The sequence below is a fragment of the Piliocolobus tephrosceles genome, chromosome 7, assembly GCF_002776525.5.
Source record: "Piliocolobus tephrosceles isolate RC106 chromosome 7, ASM277652v3, whole genome shotgun sequence".
In the NCBI taxonomy this organism is placed as follows: domain Eukaryota; kingdom Metazoa; phylum Chordata; class Mammalia; order Primates; family Cercopithecidae; genus Piliocolobus; species Piliocolobus tephrosceles.
Genome location: NC_045440.1, coordinates 4,100,146 through 4,123,147, shown reverse-complemented (window position 1 = coordinate 4,123,147; position 23,002 = coordinate 4,100,146). Strand labels below are relative to the sequence as shown.

General features: G+C 43.5%; 1 protein-coding gene across 1 annotated transcript in view; it reads right to left on the bottom strand.

The window, feature by feature from the left end:
• Nucleotides 1-11,312: 11,312 nt before the first annotated feature.
• Nucleotides 11,313-23,002, bottom strand: part of LOC111551390 — a 47,888-nt gene continuing 36,198 nt past the window's right edge. The window contains exon 5 of the mRNA XM_023225311.1: nt 11,313-11,747. Coding sequence (XP_023081079.1) covers nt 11,607-11,747 — 141 coding nt within the window. The 3' untranslated portion in view covers nt 11,313-11,606. The remainder of the gene's footprint in view (nt 11,748-23,002) is intronic.

The following is a 23,002-nucleotide window of genomic DNA, read 5'->3' as shown; positions in this document are numbered from 1 at the left end:
TGATTCACAAAGACAAGAGGTAATTTTCCTGTAATCACAGGATGACTCAGGTTAGTAGCTTTCAGCCCTTCAGCAACTCACATACCGTGAGGCGTTTTTAGCAATGTGCATCTTTAGCGAATCAAATTCTTCCCAATCCCTATAATTTTAAATTTATGGCAATGTGATATAAAGTAAGTTGGAATTTGTTTTTGCACAAGGTGGAAAACAGTGTTTGAAAGTAGTTGTGCCGGGCGCGGTGGCTCACGCCTGTAATCCCAGCACTTTGGGAGGCCGAGGCGGGCAGATCACAAGGTCAGGAGATTGAGACCACAGTGAAATCCCGTCTCTAAAGTACTTCTCATTACTCTCAGTGATTCTCACGATGGCAGGGTGCATGTGGCTTTCCTACTCAGAGATGCATGTGGCTTCCCCCAACATTCCCCTACACCAGCCCCACCCCAGTCCTGGCCCCTATTTAAAAAATCATTGATCTGGATGTGCTTTGGAAAGCTTCTCTCTAGTCTTCAGAACTTGCCTATAGATTTTAAGCCCAGCTACGTCTCACTCATATGTAGGCACATGATCTGTGCCGTTGAGAGCCATAGAAGCTAACTTTTTAGAAGTGCATTTAAGAAGCATTTTGAAAGAGCTACCAAAGCACCTCATCTTTGCTCATGCAATTTTAGAGGCTGCTTTAATTATAAGAGAGATGTTTGCTAACTGAGTCCCTATGACAGGGCGAAGCTAAAAGCTCTCTGTTCGGACTTACCCTGCCAGGCTCTGACCTGGGCAGTCAACTGTCATCAGACAATGTGGTTGTCTACACGCCTTTCCTTCAGGCATTTGTGCCTAAATGTGTTAGACCTCTCAGATAAGCCACTGAAGGCAAAGTCTTGAATGCCCCCATCAGTAAGAGTACCAACGAGAAGAGAAATTGTAGGTAGTGTAGAAGTAGGAGGCATATGTGAGCTACCTGGGCAGGAGGTTTGTCTATATGCCCAAATCAGGCACCCGAAACACCTACAGATATGACTGATTTTGCTTCATTTTCCTAAATTAGGATCCAAATTTGCCTCTGTCTAAAGTGCATGAATCATATCACCTTCTCCAAGAAGTTGTTGGGCAAAGATAGAATGGGGTCGTATCTATCTCAAAGGAGTTGAATTCCAATTGAGTCTTTTCATCAAATCAGTCCTATTTAGTATTGAAAGAAACACATTTCTTCTCTTCTTCTCTTTGACTAAACAGGAGGCCATCTTCTAGGGCAAGGTCTCTACCTTAAACCTTCTGAAATGAGCCATGCATGTATTTTCCTGGGAAGAGGGTCAGCACCTCAAACCACGGCTCAGGGGCAAAGCCAGATTTTTGAAAAAAAAAAAAGAATTTTCTGTATTAAATTAAAAATACACATTCATCTTTTCAACAAATATTAACTGAATCTCTGGTGGATGTAAGGCACTAAGGATAGAGATAAAACAGCTCTCACCGCATTCAGGACCCCAGAATTTAATATTGGAAGCATACAAATAAATAGAAAATTAAAGTGTAGGAGAACCTTTACTTCTGGGATGGATACATCCTGAGCTAATGTGATTCCCCAAACTCATGCCTTGCCTTATTTAATACCAAGAATCAAGATTATTTGATATAATCATCTACAAAATAATAGAATTGATATGGTTCGGCTGTGTCCCCACCCAAATCTCATCTTGAATTGTAGTTCCCATAATCCCCATGTATTGTGGGAGGGACCTGGTGGGAGGTAACTGAATCATAGGGGTGGTTACCCTCATGCTGTTCTCATGATAGTGAGTGAGTTCTCACAAGATCTGATGGTTTTATAAGGGGCTTTTCTCCCATTTGCTTGGCACTTCTCCTTGCTGCCGCCATGTGAAGAAGGATATGTTTGCTTCCCTTTCCACTCATGATTGTAAGTTTCCTGAGGCCTCCCCAGCCATGCTGAACTGTGAGTCAATTAAACCTCTTTCCTTTATAAATTACACTGTCTCAGGTATGTGTTTATTAGTAGCCTGAGAATGGACTAATACAATAATCATATATTTATACAATCATTATAAAATAATTATTTTGTGTCATTGCAAATTATTAAACATCGTGGACCTTTAGGTCACTTGTGGTGTTCAAAATCACAACGTTAATACCCCTTATCTGGTGTGATGAATGTTATGATGTGGCTGTGCACCAGTGCTACAGGAGCACATAGGCGATGCAACTAATCCAGCTGGAGTGGGAAGGGGGAGTGAAGGCTCCTTCAAGGGGCTGACACCTAAACTGAAGTTCAAAAGATGAGTAGGGTCAGCCAGGTGACAAGGAGAAGTGGGTGATTCCAGGCATATGAAATAGCATATGCAAAAAGAAAGACACAAAGCCAATAAATGAATAACAACAACAATAACAGCAACACACGCACACAAATATATACAGATGGTCACAGACTTATGAAGGTTTGACTTTATGATGGTGTGAAAGTGTTATACATTCAGTAATAATTGTGCTCTCTCACAAAGTTAGATGGACATGAAGCTCAGGAGAACTTCATTTAAACATTATCACTGGCTGGGCATGGTGGCTCACACCTGTAATCCCAGCACTTTGGGAGGCTGGGATAGGCGAATCACCTGAGGTCAGGAGTTCAAGACCAGCCTGGCTAACATGGTGAAACCCCATCTCTACTGAAAATACAAATACAGTAATTTTTTTTCGAAATTACAAATAGCCAGGTGCAGTAACACGTGCCTATAATCCCAGCTATTCAGGGGTTGAGGCAGGAGAATTCGCTTGAACCTGGGAGGCAGAGGTTGCAATGAGCCAAGACCATGTCACTGCACTCCAGTCTGAGCAACAGAGTGAGACTCCATCTCAAAAAAACTAAATAAATCAGTAAATAATAAAATAAAATAAAACAATCATTATCCTAGTACATAGCCCATTAGAGACATTAAGTATATTAAATCAAAAGAGAATACATATAGTAGGAAAAGACATGGAGCTAGAAGAGGAAGAATCACAAACTCTTAAGTCTCATAGATGTTAGCATCAGAGGAGAGACTACCGTGTACGCTAGAGCTCTATTATAATTAAATTTAATTTGAGAAATGTTGACTAAGCACCTACTAGGCAACAGATGCTTTGGTAACTGTAAGACAAACAAAGATGGGTGGTCCTTACTCTCTCGAAGCTACAGACTAATTCAGGAGTAACACAGAATAACAGCTGAATAACCATAGCCAGGGGTAAGCATATGATGGGTGGATACAAAAGTATAGACAGCAAGCAATATTAGCTTTTCTAGATTGGGGTGACACTTGGACTCTGGTTCTGACTCCCTCTAAAAATGAAGCAAGTAAAACAACCTCATAAATATTTTCTCCTCTACACAAAACTCCTTAATGATACACCAGAGAGATTACGATGGAAATGCTAAGGAAAGGAACAGCTGGCATCTCTCCTTGAAATCCTATGAGCAGAACAAACTCAGAGCTTCAAAACAACAAAATATGTTGCATCTGGAGAACATGATCCTCTCTGAAATCCCATCAGGGACTAGAAAGTTACTCCTGATAACCATGTTGAAAGAAAGTGAACAACGTGAGGGGAGTTTACCTCAGGGGAAGAAATCAAATACCCCGAGAGCACTTTGTTTTCCTCGAAAAATGTCAAGGAGTACGTGTCTAAATGGCCTTCATTAAGAGTAGGGTACTAGCCCCAAAAACGAAATAGGGCAAATGAACCTGACAACATCTGGGTGGGGAGTGTGAGTGTGTGTGTGTGTTCCAGGGAGTGGATGTAAGAGGATAATGTAAAAATTAGGAAAAGAGAGCTGGCGGCTTAATATTGATCGTGAGATCAGTTACCAAAGGCCATTCCTCCTCAGGCAATGATAAGGCCATGTTCATTGCAACTATATTACAATTCATTTTGGTTTTGTAGATGAAAGAATGTTAGAAATGAACAAGAAAATCAAACACGAGAGTGAAGAAAAATGAAAATGTAGCGGCCGGCTTCCCCTAGCCATTGGCTGCTGGTGTCAATTTGACAAAAACAGCTCTTGGTTTGTGTTGAGATAAAAGTAATAGGTCCCCCAAAATAGCACCTTGGAAGAAGACTGCTCCGCTATTACATATGAAAGGCACTTCCAGAGAAGAAGTGGAACATGTATTACTCATCCTCTTTTCTCCCAGGAAAGAAGGTTTAGGCAGGATAGAGGACGAGGAATCCCAAAGTCATTTTAGTGAAAAAAGGTTGCTCAAGAAAGAGCTTTTAAATGAAGATCATGGTTTTCAACCATAAAGCTATAAGTTATCTAATGATTTTTCTAAGGATGGAATTAAGGGGAAATGTGACAATAAATTATATATTAGTGTATTTCATAAAATAAATTTATAACACAATTGATCCCAAAGAGGCACTCATGGGATTATTAGAGTTTGAGTATCCCTTAACTGAAGTGCTTGGGACCAGAAGTGTTTCGGATTTTGGATATTGGAAGACTTGCATAGGCAGAATGATATTTCTTAGGGATAAGACCCAATCTAAACACAAAATTCATGGATGTTTCATAATACCTTGTATACATTGCCTGAAGGTAATTTTATGCCACATTTTAAATAATTTTGTGCATGAAACAAGTTTGTGTACACTGAACCATCAGAAAGAAAAGGTGTCACTATCTCAGCCACCTATATAGACAATCTGGTTGTGTGATGGCACCATCATTCCTGACTCTAAATTTATATGCTTCTGATAAGCAATCGTGTTCATATACTTATTCACGCTTAAATACTTAACAGTAAAAAATAGGACACATCATTAATATAGTTTTTTAAAAAAGTGTTCAGGGTAGCCGAGCAGCACAACATCAGATACCTGTATCAGCTGTTAACAGCAACAAGTAAGGGCAGGCTTTCAGTCTCCATCTGCAATGCTGTGTTTTGATTAAAAGGCTACTGTACACTGTATTTTATTTTTCAAGGCAAGAAGAAACATCAGAAGCAGTTGAGGGACCAAGAGGAGGGGCCTCTAGGGATGAGGAGACATTCTGCTAGAAGGGTCTTATTATTATTATTATTATTATTATTATTTTTTTTTTTTTTTTGAGACAGAGTCTTGCTCTGTTGCCCAGGCTAGAGTGCAGTGGCACCATCTCGGCTCACTGCTGCTTCCACCTCCTGGATTCAAGCGATTCTCCTGCCTCAGCCTCCTGAGTAGTTGAGACTACAGGCACCCGCCACAACACTCAGCTAATTTCTGTAATTTTAGTAGAGATGGGATTTCACTGTGTTGGCCAGGCTGGTCTTGAACTCCTGACCTCAGGTAATCCGCCCTCCTCAGTCTCCCAAAGTGCTGGGATTACAGGCGTGAGCCACTGCACCTAGCCGGCTAGATGGCTTTTAGAAAATGGTTCCTCCAGAGTCACCTGCCTCATTAAGAATTTTTTTTTTTTTTTTTTTTTTTTTTTTTTTTTTTTTTTTTTTGTAGGGCACAGTGGCTCACGCCTGTAATCCCAGCACTTTGGGAGGCTGAGGCAGGTGGATCATCTGAAGTCAGGAGTTCAAGACCAGCCTGACCAACATGGAGAAACCCCGTCTCTATTAAAAATACAAAATTAGCCGGGGGGGTGGTGCATGCCTGTAATCCCAGCTACTCGGGGGGCTGAGGCAGGAGAATCGCTTGAACCCGGGAGGCGGAGGTTGCAGTGAGCCGAGATTACGCCATTGCACTCCAGCCTGGGCAAAAAGAGCGAGACTCTGTCTCAAAAAAAAAAAAAGAATTTTTTTTTTTTTTTGGTCTTGGAACTCTCTGATTTTATAAACTGACATGATTTCTTGTGTTATGGCTGCACACTGCTCTAGTCCTTCAACAAGCCCATCGCACCTTTTCATCATGCCATTGACAGGTGCTTTTTCTGCAGTGTTGGCAGTGTCATCTTCATCGTCACTACTACGTAAATGCTTCCTTTTTCTCATCACCGTTTCTCACAGGGGTATCTGCAGGTCTTTTTGACATTTTCAACAATATCTTTACACCACAGAGCAGGAAATAAGCAAAACACCACATCGGGTAATGCACGCAGGTCTTGGCCTCATGTGGGGCATCGTGGGGAACCCATCGTTGGTGCCCGAACACATGTCATTTTATTACACTTTGTGAGCGTGCTCGCGTGGGGAAATTTGGGCATGCGAGGAAAACAGATCGTATCTAAAGAGGGATGGAAGGGCCTTTTGTCCCTTGGAGATGCTGAAGAAACCACCTGTCCCATGCCTGCATTTTGACTGCAACCAGTCACATGAAGTCAGGCGTGACTTCCACTTGTGGCATCACATGGGCACTCAAAAGTTACAAATTTTTGAGCATTTCGGATTTGGAATTTCAGACTAGAAATATCCAACCTGTACTAAAAAAATAAACTAAATAAACTCTGATTATGATTTTTTTTTTTTTTTTTGTAGACGGAGTCTCGCTGTGTCACCCAGGCTGGAGTACAGCAGTATGATCTCGGCTCACTGCAACCTACGCCTCTTGGGTTCCAGTGATGTTCCCACCTCAGCCTCCTGGGAAGCTGGGATTACAGGCACCCGCCACTGCACCCAGCTAATTTTTGTATTTTTAGTAGAGACGTGGTATCACCACGTTGTCCAGGCTTGTCTTGAACTCCTGACCTCAAGTGATTCGCCCACCATGGCCTCCCAAAGTGCTGGGATTACAGGCATGAGCCACCGTCTCCGACCCTGATTATGTATTTGAATTTCAGACAGAGTCTATGTGTATGCAAAACATAGTAGCATCTGGACTGCCAAGGATCTCATGATGTGGATTCCAGCTCTGTCATATCCCTCGTGTGAGTACCCCTGCCCCTTCCCTATCACCTCCACCTGGGATTAAGTGCTCACCTGGTCCAGAAGGTCTCACTCTTGCAGATTACACAGTACAGAAAAATCTCAAAGGGACAACTGGAGAACTAGAGGGACCAGCTGATTTTTTACTTGAAGGCGAACACATGGATAGGTATGTAGATAGATAGATACAATAGATAGATACAGAGATTGTAAAGCCTATTGTTTACTATTACCACAATTTCATAGACAAATGGACAATTTTACCCTCATAAAATTTAGGAGGTCATGATCTCAAACCAAAGGAGAGTCCTTTGAAATTGAACAGAATTTATGAAGAACTAACTATATCAGGTTTAATTTTCTCATTTCACTACAGCTTGATGAAAACGTTATCACCTCCCAACACTGGCTTTGGGAGGCTGAGGAAGGAGGATCACTTGAGACCAAATGTTTGAGATAAGCCTGGGCAACTTAATGAGACTCCTGTCTCTACAAAAGATTGAAAAATAGCCGGGTGTGGTGGTGCATGCCTATAGTCCTAGCTACTCAGGAGACTGAGGCTGGATGATCACTTGAGCCCAGGAGGTTGAGGCTGCAGTGAGGTATGAACACACCACTGCACTCCAGCCTGGGCAATAGAGCGAGACCCTGTTTCTATCAAAAAAAAGAAAGAAAGAAAGAAAGAAAAAAGAACAAAAGGAAAGGAAAAAGAAACCAACACTGGAATAAAGAACTGAGTTTGGGGAAGCAGATAACATAATGGTCTCAATCTTACACGCTCCGTGCCGTCACACTCAAGTCCTGAAAGTCATCCTCTACGTCACCACTGTATCACTCTCCAGCTCTAAAGAGAAAGTCCAAATACCTGAGCATGTCACCTAAAGCCCCCAGGATCTGATCTGCATCTTCGCTCATGATGTCCCACCCGCAATTCACGCACCCTGTGCTCTGCCAGCGCCATTTGAAGTAGCCAGCCAGTGACTTCTCTGTGACGAGAGGAGGACTTTGCACCAGAATGTAAATCAATGCATTACTTCTATCATAGAGAAACTCTTGCAGTGATCAAAGAAACAAACAAAAAAGGAATCCGCATAGTGACTTCGTGGATTTATATTCCAGCACAAGCTCCTTATCTAGTGCCACTGCTCTTCCGTCTGGACTTGAAATTCCCTGAATGCTTTGGACATTTGATACCTTCGTGCTTTTTGCTCATCTGTTCCCTCTCTGCCTGGAATTTCCTTTCTCCTCTACACCACCTAACAGACCAAGTATCTCTGATGGTTCAGCTTGTGTCACGAAGCCTTTCTTGCCCCCCGTGTAGGATTCGTCTCCTGTGCTCTCTTGTACCTCTCCTGTATTATATGGTAGGTTTTGGCACTAGTGCTGTGGTTGCAATCTGGTTTATTTTGGCTTTAATATCTCAGGGCATTTTCTACTCAACTCTGTAGTGTGCAGTGCTGATGGGATGCAGAGCCTTGCCTCACACCATAGACACGGAAGCAGGGAGCTTTCCCCACTCCCTGTGCCCTGGTGAGATGGTGTAGTCCCGCCATCATGTGCCCACATCCTAACCTCTGGAATCTGGGAACGCGACCTTATTTTAGAATTAATTAAGGATCTCAAGGGGAGATCATCCTGGGTTATCTGGGTGGGCCCTACAGGCCAATGACAAATGTCCTTATAATAGACAGGAGAGAAGGCAGAAGGCAGATACTGCAGTTACACTGGCACAAGCCAAAGAGTGCCTGGGCCCACCGGGAACTGGAGGAGGCAAGGAGGAATTTTCCTGTGGAGCCTTCAAAGGGAGCAGGGCCCTGCTGACAACTTGATTTAGGACGTCTACCCTCCAGAGCTGCAAGAGAATACATTTCTGTTGTTTTCAGCCCCCAGTTTGTGGTCATTTATTACAGTAGCCCCAGGAAACAAATATAGATGCCTGGTCCTGTGACCTAGATTCAATCAACCATGAACTCTTATCCTGGACTCTGAATGCAAAGCGAGTCATTCAAAGGCACAGGCGGGGTGACAGTGTCCTGGCCACATCACTCCCACTAATAGGGAACCTTGTCCTTCTCAGACAATCAGGATTCAAACCCATTCTCCAACCCAGGTTCTCCTGATTCTGTACAGTCCCTGCTGTATTCCAGACAATGTCCTTCTCTGCTTAAGATATCCGGAATTCCTTTCTGTTGCCTGCAATTCACAATTTTAACTAAATTTTTAAAAACGTGTTGGTCGTTGTTCCGGCCATTCCAAGAGAAATATGAAGATTCTGAGAAACATCATTAAGTCCAGAATAGGACTCTGGCAACCAGTGGGGTACAGTAGCAGAAAGCTCATTTAACTAATCACCTGTAGTTGCAAGATTTAGGTAGCCAAGTAGGGCAAGGCTTTGGAAATTAGCACCGTTCTCACTGGAGAATGCTACCAAGGGCATGAGGAATTCAAGAAGGCAGGAAGGCATTTGAATGCGCTTAAGAAAAACAAATACTCAAATTATTTTTTATTTTATTTTTATTTTTTATTCTTATTTTTGAAATGGAGTCTTACTCCGTCACCCAGGCTGGAGTGCAGTGGCATGATCTTGTTTCACTGCAACCTCCCATTTAATTCTTAACGCGACACAGGCTTGATTCTCTTATCTCTTGAAGCGGTAGTGCTAAGGCAGCTGAAATATAAGCTCTAGGTTAGTGAGAATCTATAGGCTGCCAAATCACTTGAATTCATAGCCTCCCCAAATATTTTATGTGAAAGTCAGGGCATTGCCTACGGGGGGTAAAACGGGGCCCTGAGAACAGGAATGAGAATTTTTGGATGCAGCCCTCCCTCACTCCCCTGAAAAGGACAACCCTTACTTCCTCATAGGCCTGCCATTGCCCCACCAGAGGGAGTTTCCTGTAAGAGGGAGAGAGCTCAGCCCATTCTACAGCACCATGTTTCCTCCCCCTTCTCACTGTCCCCAAGTCTGTAACTGGCCACTTTCCTGCAGGTTCCAGAGAAAAAATATTACAAAGTCAAACCCAGAAGGTTTACACACCAGATTTACAGCCCATTGAATTTAGAAGGAAAAGATCTGGGGTAAGTATCCACACATACGGATTCTGAAGGTGACTGCCAAAGAGAGAGGAATGTAATTATAGACTGTACTGAATTTATCAACATGGGTTAGCTTACCAGAGAGTCTGGGCTTCATGTGCCAACCTGGGCGACTGAATGCAGTTCTAGGAGCTTGCTCATCTGTTAAATCAAAACCTGGACTCAGTGGTGGCCTAACCAGAGCTGAGATGCTGTATATTTCTTGATCAAAGATCAACTAAGGCATGGCAAGTGGGTCTGTTTCATGCCCTGCAGTGGCTACTATATTGGCTGGTTAGTGACACAGAAATAGTCTGGGAAGAGTCATATAAATGAACTTCTCAGAATTGCTCATAGTGCAAGAATCTATCTATCTATCTATCTATCTATCTATCTATCTATCTATCTATCTATCATCTATCTCTCTGTTGCAGGTGAGCAGCAACCGTCTGGGCCAGTGGTGCAGGGGTAAACAAATTTACCAAGACAGTTGTAGGTAAAGAAAGGCAGATTTATTAGAGAAAGCAGGAAAACATGCTGCCAGAGTGCAATGGGCAGAATCAGTGGAAGAGGAGCTGACTGCCAGGAAACAAAGGCTTGCTGGAGATTTTATAAAACGATTCTTGGGTTGATCAATAACGCCAAGGTAGCAGGAAGCTCACCTGTATTCTTCTGTCAGCCAAGGAGCTTGATGACAAATCGAAGTGTTTGATGATGAGCAGGAAGTTTGTGAGTTATGCACGTTATTTGCTCAGAAGGGCTATATGTCCTGGGCCATGAAGAAAGGCAGACCTATAGCTTATTTGCTTTCTCTCTTTGCTCACCCCTGGTCCTGCAGCCTGACTCCTTTTCCCTAATTAAGACTCCACACTACCCATTTTTTTTTTTTTTTTGGAGACAGGGTCTCGCTCTGTCACACAGGCCAGAGTGCAGTGGTGCAATCACAGCTCACTGAGGCCTTGACCTCCTGGGCTCAAGCAGTCCTCCCACCTCAGCCTCCCCAGTAGCTGGGACTACAGGCACATGCCCTGGCACCTGGCTAATGTTTTTGTATTTTTTTTCCTTTTTTTGTAGAGAGAGGGTCTTGTTATATTGCCCAGGCTGGTCTTGAACTCCTAGCTTCATGACATCCTCCCACCCTGGCCTCCCAAAGTGCTGAGATTACAGGTATGAGCCACTGCGCCCAGCTGCAAGCATATACTTTGTTTGTTTGTTTGTTTTTGAGATGGAGTCTTGCTCTGTCGCCAGGCTGGAGTGCAGTTGTGCTACCTCAGCTCACTGCAGCCTCTGCCTCCTGGGTTCAAGCTATTCTCCTGCCTCAGCCTCCCAAGTAGCTGGGACTGCAGGCACGTGCCACTATGCCCAGCTAATTTTTGTATTTTTAGTAGAGATGGGGTTTCATCATGTTGGCCAGGATGGTCTCGATCTCTTGACCTCGTGATCCACCCCCTCAGCCTCCCAAAGTGCTGGGATTACAGGTGTGAGCCACCGCGCCCAGCCAAGAATATTTTTAAGTCCAGAAAATAAGATGGTCACGGTGATCTCCTTGCTTGACACTCTAGGGCTTGCTCCACCGAGGTCTTGACACTCTAGGGCTTGCTCCACCGAGGTCGTGAACAGGTTGACGGCTATCTGTGTGCACAGTAACATATTCCTCTCCAGGCTGATCTTGCCATTGTCACTGCCGAGTTGTCACTGCCGAGTGCTCCATCGACCAGCGGAAGTAATAAACCCTGAGCCCATGGTATTATACAAAGCTTCAAGCGAATCAGCCATCTGTCTGACAGCAGGCTGATCGTCTGGGGTCACCTTCCATCCTGGAGGGGGCAGCAGCTGGAGAGGAATTCAATAGAATAGACATTTAATCTGCATTTGAATTTTCTCTTTGCCCACCATGCTTCTATTTGCAACACCATCTGCTAGCAACACCTCCGGGAGGCTCTCCAAGGAAGCTTCTTTGCCCTCAGACCTCCATCTGGGGCATAAGCAGGTACAGGCAGGATTTGGGAGGAGGCAGCAGAAGCAGGGGTCAAGTTACTTATTACCGGTTGAACAGTGGCTTTGTCTGTTGCCTGCAGGTCACAGCTCCTGCTGGGCAGCTCTTTCCTGGGGTTAAAGTTATGCTAAGTTCTGGAATCCAGTCTTTCTCTGTTCCCTTTCAGGCTAAGGATGGCAGTCTTGTCACTGCTAACCCCAGGATGCTTTGCGGTCCCTACTTAGTTTTCTTAACCTTGCTGACGCTTTGTGAATGGACCCTTTACTAAATTCTCTTCAGTAACATATTTTGAATATGCTACTTTTTACAGAAATCTGTACTGATATGTCACCTTTTTTTTTTTTTTTTGAGACGGAGTCTCGCTCTGTCACCCAGGCTGGAGTGCAGTGGCGCAATCTCGGCTCACTGCAAGCTCCGCCTCCTGGGTTCACGCCATTCTCCTGCCTCAGCCTCCTGAGTAGCTGGGACTACAGGTGCCCGCCACCACGCCTGGCTAATTTTTTTGTATTTTTAGTAGAGACGGAGTTTCACCATGTCAGCCAGGATGGTCTCGATCTCCTGACCTCGTGATCTGCCCGCCTCGGCCTCCCAAAGTGCTGGGATTACAGGCGTGAGCCACTGCGCCCAGCCTTTTGTATTTTTAGTAGAGATGGAGTTTCACCATATTACCCAGGCTGGTCTCAACCTCCTGACCTCAAGTGATCCGCCCGCTTCTGCCTCCCAAAGTGCTGAGATTACAGGCATGAGCCACAGCACCCAGCCCATATGCTATCTTAATGAAACTAATATACAGTATCACACACAACATTGCTGCTGACCAAGAAATTCACTTTATAGTTAAAAAAAAAGTAAAGCATAAACAATGACCTATTACTGATCCTACCACATACTCATCACCTAAAAATCCTTGGCCTTTTACGATGGTGGAAAAGCTCAGTTAAGCTGCAAGTGGGAAAATCTTCAGAGCTGGGAAAGTGGCATTGTATATATCGTCCTCCCATGGGAGAACTAGTGCAGGTGCCGAGTGTGGCAGCAGAACCTCACCAGTGGCACTGGGTCCTGGTCCGACTGACTGTTGTACCTAAGACTCCTGGCATGATGGAGCTTCTCTGGGGCACATTTATTTTCCAAGTCTAGTTCTCTGGCTTTTATGTCCTCCATATTTCAATAAATTCCTGATTAGTCCAAAGATCGCGAGTCAGTGTCTGTTGCTTATTATCAACAACCATGGCTCACATAGAACGGAGAAAACATTACCATATTTATTTGTTGGTGCTTGTTTATTGCCCCCAACTTTTACTCTTTCTGGACAATGACCATACCTGTCTCATCTCTTTATCTGTAATGTCTGTCATCATATCTGACAAATATGGTGGTGGTGGATTATCATCAATTGAAGGAATGAATGCCCCAAATAGCTAGAAGCATCAGTTTATTTATTTTTATTTTTATTTTTGAGATGGAGTCTTGCTCTGTCACCCATGCTGGAGTGCAGTGGTGCCATCTCGGCTCACTGCTACCTCCACCTCCCAGGTTCAAAGGATTCTCAGACCTTAGCCTTCGAAGTAGCTGGGATTACAGACACGTGCCACCATACCCAGCTAATTTTTTGTATTATTAATAGAGACTGGGTTTCCCCATGTTGGCCAGGCTGGTCTGGAACTCCCAGCCTCAAGTGATCTGCTCGTCTCACCCTCCCAAATTGCTCGGATCACAGGCATGAGCCACTGCGCCTCCCCTAGAAGCATCAATTTAAGAGCATTTTTTTTCTTTCCTACTACTTTTAGAAGAAAGGAGCAAATAAGAAGTTCTAAATTTTATTCTGGGGTCAGTCTATATATGTTCAACAATTATATGATCAACAAAATATTCGCTATCTATATCAAGTATAGTATCAAGTATCAAGTTCAGGGGAGTGGCCCACTTTGATTTCCATGGGCCTATACCAGCAAATCTACTAATCTATTTGTATCTCTTCTCATACGTTCCTGCAAGAGAGATGAGGATGAACTATCTGTACTTCTAGAATGCAAACCCCACTAGCCGTACACGGAATCCTATGTTCTGGACAATTAACAGCTTCTCTCCTGTAATTTTCTTCTCTCTCTTCTCAATCATTAATTTTCCCCATTAGTGTAAAAATACACTTCAATAGCTCAACTAAAAAAAACAATCTGCTTATGTATGACCATAGACCATGATCCAGTCTTAACCCTAACTTCCCTGCTTCCTTTTATGGTAAAGTTTTTCACAAATAATGCTGCCTCTATTTGTTGGTTTTCCTTTGATCTGAAAACTTTAGCTTTATGATCTTTTAGGGGATCATAAAACACCTGTCAACCTCAGCAGTGAAGAGCTGCACCCAGTAAGCTGTGTAACCCGGGGAGCTACTTTAAAAAAAACACAACACAACAAAACAAAACAAAACCCTGCCTGCTGCTGTCCCACCTCATGTCCTTTTTCATGCAAGAGAAGTGAAATGCTTTTATTTTACACATAATGCAGTGGTTTACCCCACAACATTACTTTCACTGCAGCGCAGGCAGCACTCCAGACGGCCACGTTTCGCTCCCAGCTTTCATCGCCACTTGAAACATCTGCCGGCCAACCTGTTGTCTGGAACAAGCAGGACCTATAGGTGACTTCATATCCCTGGAAGCCTACTCTGTAGGGGCTCATTCTTCCATTGCCCTTGAATGAAACTCGGGCAGGGCCACAGATTTTTCATAAATTTCAATAATAAGCAAATGCTCTCCAAATCACAAAACGTTCTCATTTCTGATACTAAGATTCCCCGTCCAGTGTAAAATCCAGGCTCCACATTTCATCACCATTTGAAACTTCTCATCTCCAGCTTGGACCTGCTGCTATTAGGAAGCTTGCGTGGGAAAAGTGGCTTCTTCTCTTGGTGCATCCTTCACTCCCAGTTCAGTAGTTAGTGGGACAGGGTCGCGGTGGTGGTGAAAGGAGCCAGCAAGTAGAGGTTAGGGAGCCAGAAAAGTCCTTTTCTTTTCTTTTTTTAAGAGACAGGGTCTTGCTCTGTCACCCAGGCTGGAGTGCACTGGTGCGATCATGGCTCACTGCAGCCTTGAATTCCTGGGTTCAGGCCACCCTCCTGCCTCAGCCTTCTGAGTAGCTGGGATTACAAGTGCTTGCCACTATGCCTGGCTTAAAAAAAAAAAAAATTAAATATATTTTGAGAGAGCTCAGGCTGGTCTCAAACTCCTGTCCTCAAGCGATCCTCCCATCTCAGCCTTCCAAAGTACTAGGATTGCAGGTATGAGCCGCTGCATCTGGCCAAAATGTTCTTTTTGACTGGTGCTGGTGTGAACTGAGTTAAGTGATCTCTGGGCACGGTGGGAACTAAAGGTTGTTCTCGTTCATGAAGCATTTTGTGGACCTCATGGAATCTTTCATTGGTTCTGTGCAGACGCTCATGGATGAAGTCCTTTCACCAGCAGTTTTCTGAAATGGATAATCCACTGTCCTGCTGGCTGCCTATGACAGTTCCATGTCATCCATCCCTATACTTCCAACATGTTTCACCCGCAATCTCTTCACCTCTCCAGATGAGATCCTAGCCAATGCCATCTGTCTTTCGTGGCCCACATCTAGTCCAAGGAAAACAAGTGTCTTTTTTCTCTCCTCAGTAAGAGAAGCAGTTACTTCCCAAGCAATACCCACTCTCTGCTGCCATAGATTGCTTCTACCAGTCTTTAGATTTTTCAGGCATAGCTCAGTCCAGACCACTGTGTTTGAGATCTCATCTGCAGTGGCACATATCCAGCTTTCTGTGTGGTCCTCCTGAAGCCCTTGTCACTTGACTTGAGGATAGGGAGAAATACATTCTTCTTTCCTCCCACGATGCTGTGCGTGTGTTGGCAAGGGAAGGGGCACCCACAGCATGCCAAAAAAAAATCTTCCTAAATACATCTTCTCCCCAGTGTCCAACGGGGTGTTGGACTAAGGGTCACAAAACCAGATTTCATATTATTCAGCCTTACAAAGCAATGCAATTCTGACACATGCCACAGACACGGATAAACCTGGAAGACATCATGCTCAGTGAAATAACCCAGACATGAAAGGACAGACACTGCATGATTCCACTCATGTGAGGTTCCTGGAACAGTTAGACACGTAGAGACAGAAAATCGAACGGTGGCTGCCAGGGCCTGGGGAGTCAGAGTAAAAGGGGCTCAGTGTTTAAGCGGCCTGGAGGTTCACTTTGGGAAGATGCAAAAGTTCTGGCGATGGATAATAGTGATGGCTGTACAACACTGTTAATGTATTTAACGTCCCTGAGTTGTACAGTTAAAAATGGTTAAATGGTCGTTGTTACATGATGCATATTTTACCACAATAAAAAGCATTTCAGTCATTTCTTCTGCAAGTCCTGCTTAGGTAGTCTAGCAACTCGCTTCAGAACATGAGATCATTGTCGCCTAGCGTATTTGGGGCTGTGCCTGTTACCAAGCCATTGTCTCTCCCCTCCAAACACTCCCTCCTACCCACCGCTTTGTGTGGAGAGGGCCGGGACTCTGTAAACAGCACTGCTGCTTTACTGTCTCTGCTGACAGGGACACCACAGGGAGCCTGGAAGGACAGGGAGGGAGAGGGGACCGGCTCCTCTGTTTGCTTCCTGTTTCTGCCAGAGTTGGCCAGCAACAGCCCTTCACCCTGGCAGCGGCATTTGTTTCCGTTAGCAGTCGGTTAGTTTCCAGTTTCTCTCACTTTCCCAGGACTAGCTCTTTTGCACACTCCCAAAAGACACCTCACCCACAAGCAAGGCTCCTTCCGAGAGACCTGCCTCCCTACTCCTTAGGGACTCTCCTCTGAGCTCTCGAAGTCTCCGCACCAGCTGGCCAGCCCCGCCTCCTCGGGAGTCTGGGTCCCAGTTCTGCGGACCCCTTGTCCAAGCTTCTAGGTTCTGAGAAGCTCATTTTCTTATCTGTCCCCTCAGCACAGGAGCGGACAGCTGCTTCCTGCTGTTGTTCTTGCTATCCTGCCTCATTTGTTCCCTCTTTGCATTGCTCGTCTTCTAATACCTGTCTAACCAATTCCTGATGTTAAATTTTCTCTGTTAACATAACTGATGGGATTTTTCCTCCCAGACTCTACCTAACACTGCTGCATTTTTGCGCTATTGTGCAAAACATGAAAACAATAAAGAGTTCCTGTTCAATATTTGGCTAGAGTTAATTATGGCTTGTCTCTCCCAATGAGTTCATAAATTCCATAAAATCTGGGTTTTGGTCTTTTTTTTATTTGGTTCACTGATGCTATGTTCTGCATTCTAAACACGGCCTGGCCCAAAGCAGGCACCCAATTATATCTGTTGGACAAATAAATAGGAAATATTTAAACATAAAAAAAGTAATTTTGGTCATGAAAATATGCTTGTGTAAAAGCGATAACCACATCTAAATATATTTGGAGGAAAGTAAGTAGCTGAACTCTCTTTTTCTGAAATTTTTAGTAATATCCATTTTCTGCTTCCCCCACCCCCATTTTCTTGTTTGCTAATTTTTGTCAGTGGTGTTTCTCCGTTTTTTTTTTCTTGTAGATTAGGGCATGTTATCCATGAGATAGTCATTCAGCCAGTAAAATACTTTTTAATGTCAACTGTGTACTGGATATCACACTCGATGAGGTAATGACAAGTTCATTTTAAACCCAGCTGATACACAGTTTGAAATCGGCACACCAATACCACATGTTAAACTTCACAAAGAAAACTTCCAAAGTAGAACTCAGAGGATTTCGTTATCATGAAAAAATGCTGTAGTGGGAGAACCCTGAGGTCACAGGCCCAGCTCTGTCATTCCCTAGCAAAGTGACCTTCAGCAAAGTATTTAGCTTCTCTATGTACCTGCTAATCCCCTTAGAAATAAAGAAATACCAAAATGAAAAACAAAACAAAAAAGAAAAAAACTTGGGCAAAGGGGAAACAAAAAGAAAGAAAGAAAAATAAATACCAGTACTTGATACTACAGTAGGGAAATGAGAGTTAACAAAACTTTATTACCTATTTCAAAATAGCTACAAGAGAAGAACTGTAATGTTCCCAAGGCAAAGAAAAGATACATGTTTGAGGTGATGATATGCAAATTACTCAGATTAATCATCATATATTGTATACATGTGTCAAAATATCACATGTATCCCCAAAATATGTACAACTATGATATATCATTAAAAATGCAAAAAATGAAGAAATGCAGATACTTTCTGAAGTGGCTCTCCTCTTTCAAGACTGAGCCTTCATATAGAAATGTGCTTTACACATATGTTTATTGCAGCACTATTCACAATAGCAAAGACTTGGAATGAACCCAAATGTCCATCAGTGACAGACTGGATTAAGAAAATGTGGCACATATACACCATGGAATACTATGCAGCCATAAAAAAGGATGAGTTCGTGTCCTTTGTAGGGACATGGATGCAGCATGGAAACCATCATTCTCAGCAAACTATCTCAAGAACAGAAAACCAAACACTGCATGTTCTCACTCATAGGTGGGAATTGAACAATGAGATCACTTGGACACAGGAAGGGGAACATCACACACTGGGGCCTATTGTGGGGAGGGGGGAGTAGGGAGGGATAGCATTAGGAGATATACCTAATGTAAATGACAAGTTAATGGGTGCAGCACACCAACATGGCACGTGTATACATATGTAACAAACTTGCATGTTGTGCACATGTACCCTAGAACTTAAAGTATAATAATAATAAAAAAAAAAAGAAAAAAAAGAAATGTGCTTTAACATCCCCCAAATCACAACAGAACTTTCGAGCATCGGCAGCCAATATACAGACTTGAATTTCTTCTTATCACAGTTCCCAAATGCATCACCCTGTACAGACTAAGAGGCTGGAAAGACATGAAGTGACTGACAGGAAGCCAAAAGTGTCGTAAAAAGCCTTGGTGCCAATTCTATTTCCAGTTCCAAATAACATTGTGATTTTCTGTAGTAATACTTTTTAAACTTGGCTGGATTTTTTTTTTTTTTTTTTTTTTTTTTTTTTTTTTTTTTTTTTTTTTTGTCGCGGAGTCTCGCTCTGCCGCCCAGGCTGGCCTGCAGTGGCCAGATCTCAGCTCACTTCAAGCTCCGCCTCCCGGGTTGACGCCATTCTCCTGCCTCAGCCTCCCGAGTACCTGGGACTACAGGCGCCCGCCACCTTGCCCGGCTAGTTTTTGTATTTTCAGTAGAGACGGGGTTTCACTGTATTCGCCAGGATGGTCTCGATCTCCTGACCTCGTGATCCGCCCGCCTCGGCCTCCCAGAGTGCTGGGATTACAGGCTTGAGCCACCACGCCCGGCCTGGATATTTTTAAGACCATTTTTAACCCATGGAATAGTATTAATATTGACAGCAGCATTAACCATCTCACACATTCGAATACATTGCAAGTCTCAAAAAAGGTCAGCACAGCCGGCTCATCTCTTTCACGGATGTAAATCTGTAGGACCACCCAGAAAGCGTCTGCTCTAGATCTGAACAACAGAGTCCACGTTTAGCAAGAAGCCCTGCACCAAGCCATGAAAGTGGACTGGAATCAGGGAGCAATGAGAAGAGGAAGGCACCTGCCATAATGTGCTCTCTTCACTGTTAGGTTGGGAGGGAGAATACTGAATACATGACAACCTAAAAGTTGGGCAAATACTACTTTGGAAATAAGAGTGAATAAATGAGAAGAAATAGGCTTACATAAAAAATAGGACCAAAAGTTCAAGGACAGTGAAGGAAGACACTGGCCTGTTTAATAATAACAGATGTCTACAAGCTAACGAAGTCAATTTGTTTTGTTTTGTTTCATATATTTTTGTTCACAGAAGTAAAATAGTTTGCATATACCTGGAAGAAAACCAAGTGGAACTGGAGTTATCACCAGCAGAGGGCTAAAGGGAAGGGTTATTCAGCAACAGTGAGGTCACCAAGGATCTGCAATAGTTCTGCCTCGTTAGGCATGGTTGGCCCTCTGTATCTGAGTTCCACGTGGGCCAATTTGATCAACTGTGTATCAAAAACAGTTAAAATTAGAATCATGCCTGTAATTCCAGCATTTTGGGAAGCTGAGGTGGGAGCATGGCTTGAGGTCAGGAGTTTGAGACCAGCCTGGGCCATAGCAAGACCATGTCTCTACAAAAAAAAAAAAAAAAAATTAAAACACTAGCTGGGTGTGGTGGTATAGGCCTGTAGCCCTAGCTACTTGGGAGGCTTAGGTGGGAGGACTCCTGGAGCCCAGGCGCTCGAGGCTGCAGTAAGCCATGATTGTGCCAGTACACTCCACACTCCAGCCTGGGGTATAGAGCAAGACTCAGCCTCTAGAAAAAGAAACAAGAAATAATAAGAAGAGAATTTTTAAAAAAGAAAAAATATTAGGAAAAATAAAAAATAATACAAATAAATGATACATTATTACAACTACTTAGCACTTAAATTGTATTAGGTTATTGCAAGTAATCTAGAGATGATTTAAAATAATGGGAGAATGTACACAGGTTACATGCAAATACTATGCCCTTTTATATCTCAGAGTTGAGCATCCATGAATTTTAGTACAGGGGTGTAGGGGTGGGGTGGGCCCTGGAACCAATCCCCTTTGGAAGCAAAGGAATGACTGGGTGTGTGTGTATATGTATTTATATATAAACAACACAAAAACATAGGAAGGTAGATTTACAGGCCTCTGTGAGCCCAAAGGTAGCTAGCACTGTCCCAGAGCCTAGGATGGATGGAAACCTGTGTAATCAAGAGAGGGCAGGCCTTTCAGTTCTTTCTGTTGTTGCTTTTCGTTTTGATTTGTTTTGTTTTTTTAAGACACAATTTCACTCTCTCTCTCGCCTAGGCTGGAGTGCAGTGGCACAATCTCAGCTCACTGCAACCTCCACCTTCCAAGTGATTCTCCTGCCTCAGCCTCCCGAGTAGCCAGAATTACAGGTGCATGCTACCACACCGGGACAATATTTTGTATTATTAGTAGTGATGGGGTTTCACCATGTTGATCAGACTAGCCTCGAACTCCTGACCTCAGATGATCCACCCATCTTGGCCTCCTAAAGTGCTGGGATTACAAGTGTGAGCCACTGCACCCAGCCCACTTTTTGGTTTTATATAAATATGTAAGAACAGCCTTATGTGACCACTGCTGAAGGCCTGCAAGTGTGTTGCTTCTCCATGGGGTGAGTCAGGCCAGGCCTGCGTAGATAATGAGCAACATGGCTCTCTACCCACCATACTTCACCTCTTCTAGTAACTGACCTTGTCAAACAGGACCACACCTCCTGCAAGAGGTAGGGGTGAATTCTTGCGACTCAGGGAGGGGCCTTCTGGGCTGCCAGCTGCTCAGGCTGCCCCTCCCACACTGAGGACTGATGCCTCCCAGAGTGGGTAGCTGAACCTGGAGTCCACGTGGCCATCGGCTCACAGCTCATGCCTCCAAATGTCACTGTCTTAAGATTCCAATTAACCTGATTGCATTCCATTAAAATGCAGACCTCCAGTTAGAAAGCATTAAGGGATTTTGGTAATTTATTTAAAACTATTTAGCTATTTACAACAAATATACCAGAAATTGCTAAAATGTCTGTCACTGGATAATGTCTGTTTATGAAAGGAAAAGTCTCCTTTTGTAGCAATTCTCACCAAACAGCAAGCCTGAGGTTTTCTAAAATTAAAGAGACAAAAACGAGGAAGATCGGCCCACTTCCTCAGTCTTCTTGCCCTCATCTCCATCACACAGGTCACATGCCCTGAAAGTCACAAACTCCTGTAGAACTTTATAGTCTCGTGGGATGTATGTTTTCTGTGACTTGAACAATATTTCATTTAAAATAGCACTTTTGGCGAGGTGGTGGCTCATGTCTGTAATCCCAGCACTTAGGGAGATCGAGGGGTGGATTGCTTGAGCGCAGGAGTTTGAGACCAGCCTGGGCAACATGGTGAAATCCCATCTCTACTAAAAATGCAAGAATTAGCTGGGTGTGGTGATGTGTGCCTGTAGTCCCAGCTGCTCAGGAGGCTGAGGTGAGAGGATTGTTTGAGCCCAGTAGGAGGAGGTTGCAGTGAGCCAAGATCGTGCCACTGCACTCCAGTTCGGGCAACAGAGCGAGACCGTGTCTCAAAAAGTAAATAAGTAAATAAATTAGAAGAATGTTGTCTTTTTTAGCAGCTGTATAATAAGGACCTTCAGCCTGTCCAATGACATGGGAAAATTAAACTAATAATAATGCTTCAAAATCCACTTGTTAAGTTTTGTCCTGCTGACCACTTTCATGCTGACCATCACTCTATGCATAAAGATGTACTTAATACTCTTCTGACATTCTAAGTGGTAATTGTAATTCTACTATGAAAGTGGCTACTCACTTAAAAAGAAAAATTGAAAACTCAGGAGGCTGTGCCATTGTTAAGGAACTGCTTTAATTAGAAAGGATGCATTTAATTATTAGTTCATTGGTGGGGAAAAGCAAAAAACAATCTAAATGAAGAGGGTCTAAGTTGGTCAGATGTTAACTGGGGAATGTCATCCTTTTTAATGTCAACTTCAACCCAAGAAAAATCTCCGGGGTAAACAAATCATCCTTGTCATCATTGCTGCCATTTCGTTATGGTCTGATGAGGCTCAGTCTTTGCAGGGGAGCTATAGGGTGGAGTAGTAGTTCAGAAAAGGATTTTTCTAGACTTACAGTCCTGGGGTCAAGTCTCAGCTGTGCCACTGTCTAGTCCTATGAAACATATTTGTTCCTAAAACCTTTGATGACTTTTACCACTGGTATTTAACTTAACCGATCAAAGATTTCTGGACATTGTGCGTATCTTTGGATGATCATTTCAGAAAGAGAACAAATTCAGGAGATGACTTACCTACGATCCTAGAGATATGTCTTGCTTGGACATGAAACTTGTAAAACATTTCTGCTTCTCAATTCGAATTTTGTGTACTGTTAAAAAGTACCTAGAATGTCATGACCTATCCTTCCCACACCTTGGGAGTATTCACCATTGGTGTCTGTAAGGAAGGTGAGTACTAGAGTACTACCTAGCCCTAAAATGCTGTTGGATTATAATCTCATA